Source organism: Melanotaenia boesemani, chromosome 7 (genome assembly GCF_017639745.1).
Source record: "Melanotaenia boesemani isolate fMelBoe1 chromosome 7, fMelBoe1.pri, whole genome shotgun sequence".
NCBI lineage: Eukaryota > Metazoa > Chordata > Actinopteri > Atheriniformes > Melanotaeniidae > Melanotaenia > Melanotaenia boesemani.
In genome coordinates this window covers 26,474,761-26,490,286 of record NC_055688.1, presented here as the reverse complement: position 1 = coordinate 26,490,286, position 15,526 = coordinate 26,474,761, and the positions used below count along the sequence as shown (strand labels likewise).

Below are 15,526 nucleotides of genomic sequence, written 5' to 3'. Positions count from 1 at the left end.
ACTAACTTTGTTTTTTTAAATAGCTTTTTATGGGAGGCACTCTGATTAAATCTGATGGTTTTTAATGTGGGCTGTGACTAAATTAAAGAGGCTGGCAAATTGTGTGTGTTTCAGGTACTTTCTGAACTTTCAGTACACAGGGGAGTGAATAAGTCATGACCACAGAGTTGTTTCTCTTGGCAAACTCTTTAACCTGAACACTTACCAACAATGCTGAAAACGTAGAAAGCCTGAGAGTCTTTCACCTCTCCGTTCAGCTCTCCCCGACAAAAGTATGTCCTGTCCTCCACTGGTCCTTTGTACCCTTCACTGGGAATATACAACCCTTTGATGGGCATGTCAGTATCCTTCTCATGCAGGGTAACAGAAATGTTTGGGTTGGTGACCACGCAGGGGATGGTGCTTTCTTCACTGGTCTTTGTCACCATGCCATGGGAGCTCTCAATGAACCACACTTCAGGATCTGCAGCAAGACATGTGACTCATTTCATTTCATGTCAGCAAGCAATGAAAAAGACTTCACTCTAAATAAGTAAGTTAAATAAAAGGTAAACAAACAAAGCCCCACCTGGGACAAACACTGCCACCTCCTTGGTGTCCCCAGTGAGCTGCTCAACACACTGATAAACACCACTGTGCTTCCAGCTTACGTTCCACAAGCTCAGAACACTAGAAGTGCCATCATCATCAATGTTGTAGCTTTGTGGATCATTTTGACTTTGCTCCACTTGAAAGTAAGGCACGTCGTCCCTCTTAAAGTACCACGTCACACCCACAGAGCCGGAGCATTTAAGGATCAGAGAGGAGCCTTGAGCCAGGACGAACTCTTTGCCATCAGGTTTAATCTCCAGGCAGCAGACTTCAGTGCAGAAATACAGCAAAGCTGCAGTTTACACAACAAGAAACAAGGTCAACATGAGGGGTAAAGACATTGCTGCATGAGGTCAGAGGTTAAATCAACAGCGTTCGCCAGATCCTGCTCTATCGCTAATTGATGAAGGATGCGAGCTGTCCGGAGCAGATGAGTGGGAGGATAAGGACCCCATGACAATGACAGATGGATTTAAAATGGCATCTGTCCTTTAGATCAAAGCATTTTCTTATCTCACAGACTGGACAGCTAACAAAAAAAAAAAAAAAAAAAAAAGATGCACTATTTATGTATTTTGATCATTGCTTATATTAATATCAAACCATTATATTTACCTTTCCAGTGTTAACACAAGTTCTTCCTCATTAGAAGTCCTACAAATTTAGAAGCCCCTTCAATTATTTAAAGTGTCATTTGGATGCTTTATAAAAGAAAAAAAGTCCCAGTTCAGCTAAATCGTTTCCCTTAACTTGTAAACTGATCTGCCTGGGCTTGGCATCACAGCATTTGCTTGCCTATCAAAGAAAGTTGTTTTTTCCAACACATTTTCACTTTCTGTTGGTAGATTGAAACTTAATTCTCACCTGTAAATGTGACGATCAGGTGGAGTGCTGATGCTGTCACCTTCCTCATAGTGGACACTTTCAGGCACGTTTGTCCTGCAATCAGATGAAATCTCATGTGACATTTTTAAAAATTATCTGCTTCAATCATCTTACTTCATAGATAAAAAAGGACGGATTGGTATGTTCTAAAGATGTTCAACAGACATTAGTCAAACTGAGCAAAACAACAGGAAGCTCTCATTTGAGTTCACTCCAAATGACACATAAGGCCACCAGAGACAACTTCTGTGCATGAAAGATGAACTTCACAACATGATGGATTAACTTCTGCTCTTATGAGCTCCAGTGAATAGGTTAAATAAAAAACTTCATTATATTTCATGTCAGAACAATCTACACTGAATGAAAGAAAATGGCATCAAGTTTTGCTTAAAGGGAAGAAGAAGCAGAAAGCATTTGGTTTGTTGTCAAGCTGCTTCCTTTCATGGCTCCTGGCTGACACACAGAGTCTGAGGTGCAGATGTAGCTTACTCTGGAGGTATTTGATGCCTCGCTGCACCAGGACAGAGCAACAATGTCTGGCTCTTTTTGTTCCTGGTTCACCAGCATTCTGCCCACTAACAAACGGGTCACTGTGTGCGACTTTGCAACACGCTTAGTGGCAACAATGCTGCATCCAAGCTATTCTAGAGCCGTGCTGGGCCATTAATTGGTTTTGGTGTAAACAAAAGTGAAAATGAGGGCATTCACATAAGCCTCTTCCAGGAATGGACTTGTACCTCAAAAAGGTTGCTATGGTATCTCAACACTTATGAGATATCATTTTGTACACCGACGCAAATGCAGCATCCCAGAATTGATTTAAGACCTACTGGGGTTAAAGTTGACCAAAGCTCACCATCACCAGCTTTCACTACTACTGTTAAAGACCTGAAGGTTGCAGCTTCACAGCACAGCTGAGGCGAGAAGAGAAGATGGAAGAGAGGCGGGGTGGTTTGCTGTTATGTATGGGATTGGGGGGTTAAGGCCTGCAGCACACAGACGTCTGGAAACAGTTAAGGATGGATCACAGGCCTGTACGCAAGAGGGTGGGAAAGAGAAAGAGGGCGGAAGTGTGAGTCTTGGGAAGAGCGAGGGTGGAGGAGGAAGAGAGGGAGTTGGCCAGTGGAAAAATTGTGAAATGTTTCTTAAGAAATCTTATCCCATTTAAAGATTTTACTAGATATTTGACTTCAATTTTAGAGCACCTATTTTAAGATTGTTCTATTTTCATGTGTGTAAAAAAACATTCATTTGAAGATTAATCTCGATTTTATCTGAGATTATAAATCCTGTCAGTTTTCATTAATAAAAGACAATATCTGTCAACTCCATTTTAATGTCAGCATTCCCGAATTTTCCATCAGCTGTATTTTGAGGTGTAAAAGAGATGAAAGACCTGATAAGTGTGGCAGTTCTGTAATAGACCTGAAGCCACTTACTCAAACCAGATACATGTTGTCTCCCTGAATTAACTGCCTTTGGCACTTCCGCTCCCAAAACGAAAAGCTCAAAGCACTCGAGCTGCTCCAAAAACATGACTAGTTCATTTCCTCCCCCGCCTCCCGGTTCTAATAAAAAGAGGTGAAGGAGAGACAGATAGATTGAGAGCAAGACAGAGGGAGAGAAACCTTTTTTCATTGTGCTGTAGTTCATACACATGAACTCTAAAATACTTTCACTGGCACATAACGCATGTTGCACATGCATATTATTCACATAGCCACACGCTGCATTGCCGCCATAACCGAGACCCCCACACACAAACACAAACACATACAGAAAAACAGACCCTCTCCCTCATTTTCCCCTTTTTGTCACTGGTGTCTGCGTACAGTTCATGTTCCCACAGTGTTACTCTAAAACTTTCCCAGGACCGCTGATACACTTGGGACCCTGCTGGTGATGACGGCAGGAGTATAGGGGTCACCTCATCCCTGGGGGCCCCAGCAGCAAGCGGCGAGAGCCCGTCCACTGAGGAAATCATATATCAGTGCTCAACTAAAGCCGGTAACCTTGATGTCAGTGATGAGGACTTTGAGCGACAACAGCCAAACACCAGACAGCCAAAGACATGTGTCACTTGGCAGCATGAGAGAAATCATATTTTAACTGGCTGCTGACACTGTTTAATAAAAATAACAAGAAAAACTGCTACAGTAAGAGCTACTGCAGGATGTGCATTTACATAGAAGATCAAACAGCGATAAAAATCTTTATTTAACAAAAAAGTATGTGTTTCTGGAAGTCTATGTAAATGGAAAAACTATGTTTAGCTGCAATATGAGTAGGTTTAGTGTTGATCAGTGGGCAGCAGGGAGACTGTGAAAAGAGGTCTTCAAGAGGGAATCTGATCCTCAATGTTTGATGTGTTTCTTCTCCAGGATCATGAGCCAAAAATAGCCAGAATACCACAGCTATACGGCTACAAGAGTTAGAGAGCAAACAGTAAATCTGCAGATTGTCACATGATTTAATAACATGAAACAAAAACATTAAAGGTGTAGTTTTGGCATGAGATGACAAACACAAACATGTTTATCTTTGCTCTAGACAGAGGAAAGAAAATCATGGATTGTTAAGTTATGACACTGATAAAAAAAAATGACTCTTTGAACATTCAAGAAATGTCCACAGTGTCCACAAACAAAGTGTGTCTCAATCTGAGGTTAAGATTCATTTAATGAACCTAAAAGAATCTGAAAAACAGCCAAGCAGATGTTTATTGTTGTCTAGTCTTTGAAAGTGGGCTCTGCATTCCCACAGTAATCTTGGGGGTCTGAGAAAAACAAACAGTGTTAATATGAGCCATGGCACAGTAATCACCAGGAGGGTTAAACTGTTATCACTATGAGTTTTCCCACAGATGCTGGGAATTTTGTGGCTGATTGACCTGTTCCAGTTTTCATAAACAACCCTGCTACACTCAAAGTGTCACTAGCTAACAAGGAAGAATGCTAAAGCCAACCTCAGCGGGATGCATGCAGCCCACGTTCGGCCTCGGGATGCAACTAGAGTGTGTAATCCCACTCCTGGGATTTGCTATATATTGTAGCTGTATGTTTTAGTTAAACATCTGGCACTGATAAAGCCGTCCTCGATAAGGTGGGAACTGCTGTTCAAACCACATTTGCAGCCAATTGTTTGCTTGAGTGTATCCCAGGGGAGTAAAGCTTGCACTTGGAAAAGGAGGAAAAAGTGTAATTTATAACAAAAAGGAGAAAAATATCCACAAAGCCTCCCGGGTTGCAGCTGGAACGCTCCGACTTCCTGGATGGGGAAATTTTCCAGCCCCAGTGTGGGTGTGATGCATCACTGACACAGCAAACCATCATAACCACGAAACGAACGAAATGCTTACAAACAGCAAGGATGCCACAATGAGTGGAAGACCAACTGCAATGAGAGTACTACAAAGAGAAAAACATCTTTAAATAACAAGCTGAATAGAAAAGATGCAAACTCACAAACAGAAGTATGTGTGTGTGTGGGGGGGACACAGAAAGAAAATAACGGGAAATGTGCAACTGAATGCAAGAAAAGACCAATTAGACCAATGACAAAGCATGACAAGCCATCAGGACACCACAAGAATACTACACACTACAACAGACAATGGAAAAAACAGCAAAGGAAGCGTGCAGACATATGGAATATACTTCATGGGAAAGACCACATCAAAGCAACAAGCTACATAAAGGGGTGCACACAGTCTGACTTCACAGACAGTGAGATTTACTCTGCTGGACCATTCAGGAAGCTTAAATCTGCAAAACAAACATCTTCAATTTAGCAGCCACTTCTTTCCAATACAAACAATTACAGCCCAGATAGGACAGAATCTGACACTGTCTTATCTGAGCTTTACTGATTCTTTTTTAAGCCATGTAATATGCTATATCCATGTTTAAGCTGCAGCAGAGTAAATCTGCCTTCTATATTTGTCTCTCTTTGTTTATGTTTTTAGAGGGATGGCAGGTTTTCGTGACATATCTCTGAACAGCAGGACTATGGTGAGCACTGTGGGAAAAAAAGTGACCCTGTGTGTCTTTGGTGAAACAAATCTCCTTTTTTTAATCAACCCTGAGGAAACCTAGGTCCCTAGGCAGCAGACCCATTATGAAATGTTCCCACCCCAAGCGGCTGCAGCGTCCATCGTGTCCAAAACAGATCCTTTACATTGACAGCAGTGTTAAAAAAGGCCCAGAAAAAATTCAGCTATATACACTTTCATGTCACAAACAGGCAGATTATGAGTTAGTGTTTTCAGGCTAGAACAGTAAACAGTGAGACTTCAGATATCTCCATTTATGTGCAAGTATCATTGCAATATTGTAGCTACTTTTGGTGCAATACTGCTGTTAAAAACATCTTTTTCTCCAGCCTTCCTCAGTTCCTTATTTGAGCACTGTAAAGTTTGTACATCCACTCAGGAATGTTTCTATTCAGAAAAGCTTTTATTAGCTGGACTTGGATGGTAACAAACAACATTTTCATGAACTTTCAGAGAACATTCTCTGAAGATTGCAGTTCTCTGAGCAGGTGTCCAATTTATAAAGTGAATCTGAAATAGGAAAATCTGTTATGTGGACCACATCAACTCGGCTGACTTTTCACTGCTGGTGATATACGTACTGGTTCTTATTGTAATGTGAAACTCAGGAACAAGTGCAGGATGTGTACTAAAAAGTTGTGGGATTGCATGTTTGATAAAGTGAATTTATCTGAGGTATTCATTCAAAAAGTGCTGCATGATTAAAAAAAAAAAAAAAAAAAGTGCTGCATTAATATGGCTTGAAAAGCAAAACACTTTGACAGGTCAATAAGACTAGAAAACTTTATAAATGCCTTTGATGTCCAATGAAAACTTTTACCTTCAGACAGACTGGCACCAAGCAATATTATATTTCATCTTACGGATCAATCTTTCTTCTTTCAGAGGAACTTATAAAAATGCAACAGAAAACAAAGCCATGGTCTGAATTACAGAAAAGAGCTGCTGGTGAGATGCAGGAAAATGGTCGACCAGTCAGGTGTCTCTGGAGCTGAGCTGTTAGTTTCTGAGATCATATGCTGGTGCTCGCATCTCAGAGAAAAAACTCAACGAAATAATAAAAACTTAGTAATTTATGTTACATAATAACAGTCTTGGAATAAAAACCTCAACTCAGCAATAATCACATGTGGGGAGGACTGCCACTCTGTTTTGACTAACACTTAACAAGTCTGAAAGATCACAGCTACAGAAAGCAGTACAAAACGAGGAAGAATTGTTATAAATGATTATACATCTAAATAAATGCAAATTAAAGCTCAGTATCACTGAATTTTTTGTCTATAGTTTTGGCATCTGTCACTTCAGTACTTGTGCATAGATACTAGACACTCCATAACACTTGTCAGTTAGTTGATAATATATATGTATATATATATATATATATATATTTGTCATCTGGTGCTGAGCAGCTGAGGTTTTTGATGCAGGTCAGAAAAAAACTAAATAGCCATTAGAAAAACAGCAAAATGCCCTGTGTAGTCCTAGAAAAACAGTGTTTATTCTCTGTGTGTCATTTACAAGCAACTGCTTATATCTGACATGCTGTCATTTTACTTGTTATTCATCTAAAGTACTTATTTTAGCAGTTTTTGAACTCTCAGACACAAATATATACATATTGTACCTCACAGATCATTCTTCTTTATCTCTGAAGCTTTTCTTTGCCACGTTGGGAATATTTAGCTGTAGAGATATCTTCATTTGTTATGACAACATCTGTCTGACAGAAATAGTTTATCAAGATTTGTGACTCAGTTGCACTGACCCCCGAGTTAGATTTCACAGTTACACAGCTGGACACTGAACTCTGCAAAGGCTCTGTGTCAGACAAAAATGCTTGTACGTTATAACTTAAAAGGTTGAAGCTGCGCTAAAGCCATCTCAAGTTTGCATTAGCAGTACTAAAAGAAAGATCTAGCCTTATTCCTGTTCATAAATCTGGTTTCTTTTTGGTTCAGTATTTGAATAGTGTGTGTGGGGTCTAATCTGAGAACCCAAAGTGACTCTGTACTCATGCTGAAGCAACATATGTTTGGGAAACTGTGGATTTTGGTTAGCTCCCTTTCAAACGGAGCTGTAAATGCTGTTTTAGTTGTGGTGGTGGGGGGATGTAAAGGGCCTCTGGGTGTAGAGTGGCAGCTTTAGATGTGGCTACTGTTAGATATCAGTTTGATTATCTCATTTTTTACTTATTTGAGAATTCAAATGAGGGAAAATTGATTAAGTTTTAAAACTTAAAAGGGCTTTGGGTTAATTCTCCAATTTTTATTCAACTTTTGGGTTTCAATTTCATGATATAAGCCCATAAAGATAAATTTGCTACCATCCTCAATGGTTGTTATGTTTGTCCCTGCACGCCGTCTCCAAAAATCTAGAGGGAATATGACCCCAAGAATCAGGAGAAACAAAGTACGCCTACTCACACTTCCAGTCCCTCTGTGCATACACACCCACCAAAACATACTGAAACTGAAACATCTGAATACAATTAAGACTGACTGGCTTTAAACTTTAGTTTATGTCTTAAAAACTAAGACAGAGGAAGTATGGCAGAACGGTGATAAGAACAGTTCATTCTACTTGCTTAGTTCTGGCAAAATTATATCTCAGTGTTTGTCTATCTGATGTTATTAAACACTGTAGATGTTAACTTATAATGAAGCTTAAACAACCTGAACAAAATCTAGCTTCAACCATGAAGTCTTATCTTTTAAAAGCAGTGGGCTGTTTTTCTTTGTCCTCCTTTCCCATTGCGCTGAATCACCAATTCCAACATGTTTTTGTTGGAGAGAATTGTGCAATAACTCCAGAGAGAAAAGAATCAGATGGAGAGAAAATCCTCCTGCTGAAACCTTCTATTGTTCCTTGTGCAGTAAATTCAGAGAGGAGCTCTTGATGTGTTTACATTACAAGGAAGAAAATATCAAAACCTTAAAGAAATCTACATTTTCTCTAAAGAAATTGGTTTCAGTCAGAAATTGTCTGGCATTTTGTGAATGAATCCATTACCTGTCTTGCAAACAGAGATGTAAAATCAGCTTTTGTGTCATCTATGAATAAAAAGGTGAAACAAGAACACAGCTTTTAATTTGTTATTGGACTTCCAAACCTTATTGAATTGTTTACATTTTTTAATTAACCCAAATATGTAACATGTTCACTGAAGTTTTTCCTGTTGGTGTAGCTGTTGTGTCATTTGCCATTGTGGGAAGATGCAGCTCTAGTAGTTCCTCTTGCATCAGAAAGTGATAAAAAAAAAAGGGTTAGTGTGACCTTCAAAAACATGAGACATTCTTGACTGAGCTCAGTATGTGATGAGTTGGAAATTAAAATGTCTATACATTTAAGGAAAATCTAGAAGTAAGCCTACTCCTGACTCCATTGCAAGGACTTGTGTGCATAAACTAACATGTATACATTACAACTGCCATGACACTAAACAGCTCTTTAAGACATATAAGAAGGATTTATTTATTTATTCATTTATATTTATAAGCACAGGGTTGACTAAAGTGCTGTGCATGAAGAATATAAGGCAGATTTAAAACACCGGCACTAATCACAATAACTCACATGCAAAAAAAAAAAAAAAAAAAATGATATGCTGAATGCCAAGGAGAAAAGATGGGTCTGTAAATACAATTTAAAAGCCTTCCTAACATGTAGAGGTAACATGTTCCATAATTTTGGTGCTGCAACTGAAAAAGCTTGATCCCTCTGTACCTCAGAGACCGTGAGGGAGAGTATGGATGAAGCAAGTGTGAGAGATAAGGTGAGGCAAGGCCATGAAGACGTTTAAAGACAAATAAATAAAAGAATTTTAAAATCAGTTCTGTAGCAGAAGGGAGCCAGAGAAGGACAGCCAGAACAGGTGTAAAATGTTGTTGCCTGTCTGATTGGATTAAGAGATGAGCAGCTGCATCTTGGACAAGCTGAAGGCAAGAGGGGCAAGCCTGGTTGACCCCAAAATACTGCATGTCACAATAATCTAGCCAAGGGGTAATGAAGGCATCAGGGGTGTAGCACAAAATTTTGGGCCCTATGTACAAACCATCTTGGTGGGCCCCTATGCTGACTTCAACTTCTCCTCAACCTCGTCACCTCAGAGCAACCATCACTGTCTTCACCTGCACCCTCAGTCTTTCACTCTGCTACAGGAGGACAGACCCTATAAATTTCTATAGTCTGATTGATTGTAAACTCACGACCTCATCATCTGGATATGGTGATGGACCTGCTGCCCTTTCTGAAACTGAGGACCATGTGGTTCATGATGTTAAGCTTAGCTAATACTTATTTATTGCAATATTACAGTGGTACTGAAATGTTTAATATACTGTATATGATTGCTATGCAATAAACCACTCACTGGGCTACACCAACAAACTCACCAGTCATGTTTGTTTTGTATTGCACCTCCTGTCTTACTGTAAATTAGTGCTTTGTATCTTATACCATGCAGGATGGACATTTTTCTAATTCCTAGCATTCCCGTCTTTTCCAGTTAATACACTGAATTTAGTTACTCAATGATGATAAGAGCCTTTTTCAAGGTCAGATATTTTTTATAAGTATTAAATCTGACTCAAATGGTCCAAAGACAACATCCAGTCTCTGCTTTATTCATCATTCATTGTGGCATTAAAATTAGAAATGTTTTAATTAGTTTCATTTGACTAATTTAAAATGATAGTAGATGATTTATTAACATGGTTTTGTGAATCTGGTGGGTTACGTTTTTCAGATAATGTGACGACATCTTCACAATCCTGACGTTACAAGGAATCCACTGATACCATGTCATGATTAATCGCTGGAAAGGGGCTGAAAAACCGAGACATAGATTACTTTCTCTTTTTTTTTATTATAGCGAGGTCCGTAAAAAACAAATGATTGTCGGTAATAAGGTTGATTTATTTCTGATGTAATCTGTGTTGTCCCTAAACGAACCTAGGATGACTCATTCAAGACACCTGCTGCTGGTATCAGCACAAACTCTGTGTTAGTTTAGGTGTGATCATCTCCTCAACAACTGAGTTCTGCTCAGTTTTCTCCCCCTTTGTTTTTTTATTACATTTTCTGGTATGCAGACTTAACTTTCTTAGAAGACCGACTTTCTCTTACTGTTCGCTGCACACGTACGTACCTAACTGAACAGACCGGTGCAGGAGTGGACTGAACCATTTCGCACAGTTATGGAGGGGTGATAGGGCCGGCAAAAAACAACCATCTTCATTTTTCATGCAAAATTCAGTCTCTCGTCCCCTTCATCCAGCTAGACTATCTGTAATTATGACATTAATTAATTGGGAATTAAAAAGAGAACACAATAAAACTTTTCTTTTCAGAACTTTCAAGGGACATCACCCTGAAATACCGTTACCCACCCACCCCCTCACATTGAGATGAGCAGAGTGAGTTTAAGGTTATAATTCCTTTAAATTGCCAGGATTGAATCCTTGTACAGATTTGATTGAGAATTTCCTTGACCAAAAATAAGCAATCTCACAGCTGTTTTTGGATTCTGCCTGAAATTTTTTATACTGGACAGACAAAACTAAGAAATCGCCTTATTCCAAATGAGTCCAGCCACACAGACAGATGTCTGAAATATAACAAACAAAACTTTTCAAGCTTCACACAAAACGACCCCACATGTTGCAAAGCTCAGCAAATGTGCACATGCACTAAAATTTTTACCAAAGCATTAAACAACGTGTCTGCTGACTGTATGAAAATGACACTTTTTGGCTTTTTTAAATCAAAGCACAACAAATCCCATGCATATCTTCTTTATAACAACTTTCTCATTACACCACCAACCTTCCCTTACAAAGAAACAAGAAAAACGTGATACATTAAAATAAATGTTTCTTCAGTGATTCGTCCTGCAGGACTGGCTGTGCTTCCTGACTGGAGATGAGATGCAGCTGCCTGTCAGCTGTGCCTGAGTGGGTGGGAGGGAAAGCAGCAGGGAACGAAGTAGAAGCCAGATGGACAGGCAATCTTACGGGATACTTTGGTGCAGCACTTCTAAGTGCTCTTCATTAAAGCTATGTGGTATAAAGTTAGCTGAATGCAAGAAAGCACAAGCAGAGGCATACAGAGAGGCACTAGGCTGATCGCCTGAGAAACACAGCTCAGTTGAAAAATATGAATGATGAAGTACGAGTCACGCAATAAGAGACCTTCAGGAAATGAGTCAGAGAAAAGATCCACTCACCAATCAGTGCATCAATGATCACAAGAAAGGATGACACTAGTTTTCAGGGGCATGTTCAGCATGGATCAGAGGATAAATCACAAGGATAGAATGAGATCAGTGTGTTTCTTAAAACCCGCTGCTTGAGCTCAAACTGTTACATATCAGGACTGTGAAGCACATGTGAGCTGAATCAGACTCCTGGCATGTTTTCTGCATGATCATAATGTGAAACACATTTTCTCATAGTGGCTGGCATGCAGAGAGCCAGGACAGCCAGGAAACAGCTGATGATGAAGGATTAGGCCCCGGCCAAGGGGGAATGGAGCCGAAAGAGCTGTACGGTATCAAGACTGTGTTGAGGAGCTGTTCTGCAATACATACCAGCAGCCTGACGCACAGGGAGGAAAATCCCCACTGGTCAGGGGAAATATATAACTTTGTTAAGTTAAGGGGTCGTGTTGTAAAGATGTGCCAGAGCAACACATTTGTTTTTTTCTAAAGTTCCAAAGCAAGAGACAGTCAGCTGATGGTAGAGGTATGATATGAGTGGAATCAGACAGCATCTAGAAATATCTGCAGAGCCGGTGAAGATTAAGCATTTCAAACAAAGAAGAGAATAACATGCACTAAACACATACCAACTTTGTTTTTGGATGATCTTGTTTAAAAAAAATATCCAAAAGATGGTTGTGCAGACAACCAGACCAACAAGTTGGATACCACAGCAACCACACATGACTGGGCTTTCGGGTGCAACACATATGTCGGATTAGAGTGAAACATGTGTCTCCATGAAATAGCTCACAAGGTAATAATGTAATTCATTCCAGGTGTTAAACCTTTTCCTGTGACAAATGCAAAGAGATAATTCAAGAGACTGTTTATCAACCATTATCTTAAAAAAAAGGGGGAGACGAAGGTATATGGATTATGGTAGTATGTATTATCACTGGAAAGGAGTCCAACTGCAGTTAAAGAGTATGCTGGTGACAGTGACGGATGGCAGGTCTGATATCAATGCTCAGCTGTGAGCTTCTCCATGTAGCGATGTGGAGAAGATTGATTCTGTTAGGGCCATTCACAGGGGAGGACTGTGGGTTCACTCTGGGTGACTGAAGAGGGCTGTATAAACAAGCTCTTTAGCAGCGAAGCACAAAGTGGTGCGCATACAAACAGGCTGTGCTGTAAAGCTCAGTGAATGTGTGTTTGTGTGTGTGTGTGCCCAAGACTGTGGGACACCTTGTCAAATGTTTTCTCTTAGCGAGAACATAAACATTGTTAAAGTTGCAGTTTGTAAGAAGTGAAATGGTGTCTGTGTACAGAGATGCAAGCCATCACCGTGTTGGTGTTTGAACAGGTTCCTCACACTTGTAATGCTTGTGTGTACACACTTGAGTATGCGGGTAACAAACACCACCAACAGAGACACATAACAATAGTGACAAATTTATACAACAAAAAAGAGTTTATGGTTGCTCTCAGCAACCAAAGTCTGGTTTGTTTAAATTTAAGAAGTCATACGGTCAGGTCCAGTGTGAGCAGGATAAGGTGAATCTTCTGTGTTAGATGGCTATGAAATTGAATCTGTTACAGAGCTCTTCCCATGCAGGCTGGGTGAACTTAAACAGCTTTGTGCAGCACACTCACATCTGCAAACAGCTGCCAAACAACCAAGACTAACATTAAAATTGTTGGCAGTGACAGAAATGAAACATCTCTTACCTTCAGACGAGTCTTCTCTCTCTGCAGGAGGGGGAGAATCAGAGATGAAATTTCAGGCTGGTTGTCTCTACAGGGGCTGCTGCCTCAAATGTACAGATCCCTCAGATGTTCAGAGTCTGGGGTTAATCTCTGCTGTCCCAGGAGTCCGTTGGGAGGAGGTACCGCACCGAGCAGGGCTATTTGTTTAGTCAAATCACAACGCCAAAGGGTCTCTCTCTCCTCTCTCACAGAGAGCCTTACCCAGCACTCAGAAAGAGTGGTGTAAGTTCTAAAAGAATGCTTCCAATAGAGTCATGCAGACATGCACTCCTTCCCTAACAGACTCACACAGAGGAGAGTGCCATTGGTCCGGTCCTGCTGAAGCTGACTGAGCTGTGGGTGGAGGGAGGGGGCGGTGAAAAGAGTGGAGTGAACAGCAAAGGAGGCAAGTTTTGGGAAATCAAGAGAGGAGACAGAGGTAGAAAACTTGAAAACACAGATCAAGTTCTGCTTGTTGTTCTTAGGTAGCAGCTGAGGGGTCCCAAACTGGAGCAATTTGTTTATGAATGGAGAGGCGAGCCACTGGAGGTGAGCAGAGACAGTCTCTACTGGCAACAGCAATCTAACCCTTCCATAAAACAACAAACACAATGACAAGAAAGAGAAAGAGTGAGAGGTTCAGGCAGGAAAAAGAAAAAAAAAAGTTTGGCAGAGCTCACGGTGCCCTGCTTTGGAAACAAACATGGAAGTTTCAGTTTCTTGGGAAAATGACTCCACTTATGTAATCAAACTGTTAGAATGAGCATAAAAGTGCTTAAACACTAATTAACTTAAGTTTGAGTGAATCTTTTTCTGTTACATCCCTTTTTCTGTCTTATACTTTTAATTTCTTTCTTCATAGACCATGAAAATCAGCATCTTCCACTGTCCTCACCCCCTTTTGTCTCTGCTTTTGGCTCTTTCATCCTGTCTCTTTCAAAGCAATGCATGCAGACAATGTGTCCTAAATGTTGGCTCTTTTCCTAATTTCTTCCTTTCCCAGGATATGAGGGGATGAATCCTGCAGCTGATGCAGGCCTCTTCTCTCTAACAAGCAGCTCCAGGAAAGGAGGAGGGAACAGGGGCTAAATTGGACAGTAACATGTTCTCCTCTAATTGTGAGGGTAGCTCTAAAAGTCTAACTACAAGTAATTAGAGAGCCAATGCAGCCCCAGTTATTAGATAGGAGGAGCAACACCACACAGGATAGTAATACCATGTCTTTTTAATTCTAACGCTTCCAATTTTATTACATTCTACAATGCACATGTCAGTCACATATGTGAAATCTCCACACGTGATCATCTATGACCTGTCTTGGCATCCTGCAGCAAAACAGGACACAGAGTCAACGGAAGTTTTTTGCATTTTATTATCAAGTATAATTTTAGCATGTTGTTACCATGGAGTGCGACAGAGAGACCACAAAGGGGCTGTCTATTGCTCTATATTTGGCCGTAGTGCTTGATGCAGCCCCTTAACAAACCGGGACTCCACAATATTCTGCCACAACAATGCTGAGCCTATCTGAACATGTCAAGAGTGGGTCCTCTCATTGCTGACGCCACAACCAGAAAGCCACTAGTGTTGTATGCTGCTGCAGCTTTGTTTTTCTACTGGTTTTCAGATAAAGCTCAAACTTATCTTGCTGTGTTTAGGAGGCAGTGAGGAGGGAGGAAGGAGCATGAAAGGACCAATGCTGAGGCCTGGACCTGGAGCTGAACCTAACTCACCTCTGATAGATGAAGATGGATGAAGATGGATGAAAATGTTTTATCAGGAGTCACTTCCATCTCATGTTGTATTGAATACAGCTGTGAGAGTCTAAGGGTCCTTGAAGTTTGAATCAAATGCTGTCATTCAGGACTAGATCTGGGCATGTTCCTTCAAAATGAAGACTAATGTGGAGTTTTAAAGTTCTTATCAGCAAACCCAAGTTATCTGAAGATCTATTTTAAAAAAATATCATGAATATTTTTCTTGTATCTGACAGTACCTTTTTTATATTACAAATGTTGTTGTTTTAAATATTATAAGCACAATTTATT

General features: G+C 40.2%; 1 protein-coding gene across 1 annotated transcript in view; it reads right to left on the bottom strand.

Moving 5' to 3' along the window:
• pdgfrb (platelet-derived growth factor receptor, beta polypeptide) overlaps positions 1-13,822 on the bottom strand; it is a 29,939-nt gene extending 16,117 nt beyond the window's left edge. The window contains exons 1-4 of the mRNA XM_041990599.1: positions 13,461-13,822; positions 1,456-1,530; positions 569-883; positions 206-463 (exon numbers count right to left, since the gene is read on the bottom strand). Of these exons, the coding sequence (XP_041846533.1) occupies positions 206-463; positions 569-883; positions 1,456-1,504 (622 nt within the window). The 5' untranslated portion in view covers positions 1,505-1,530; positions 13,461-13,822. The remainder of the gene's footprint in view (positions 1-205; positions 464-568; positions 884-1,455; positions 1,531-13,460) is intronic.
• Positions 13,823-15,526: the final 1,704 nt, after the last annotated feature.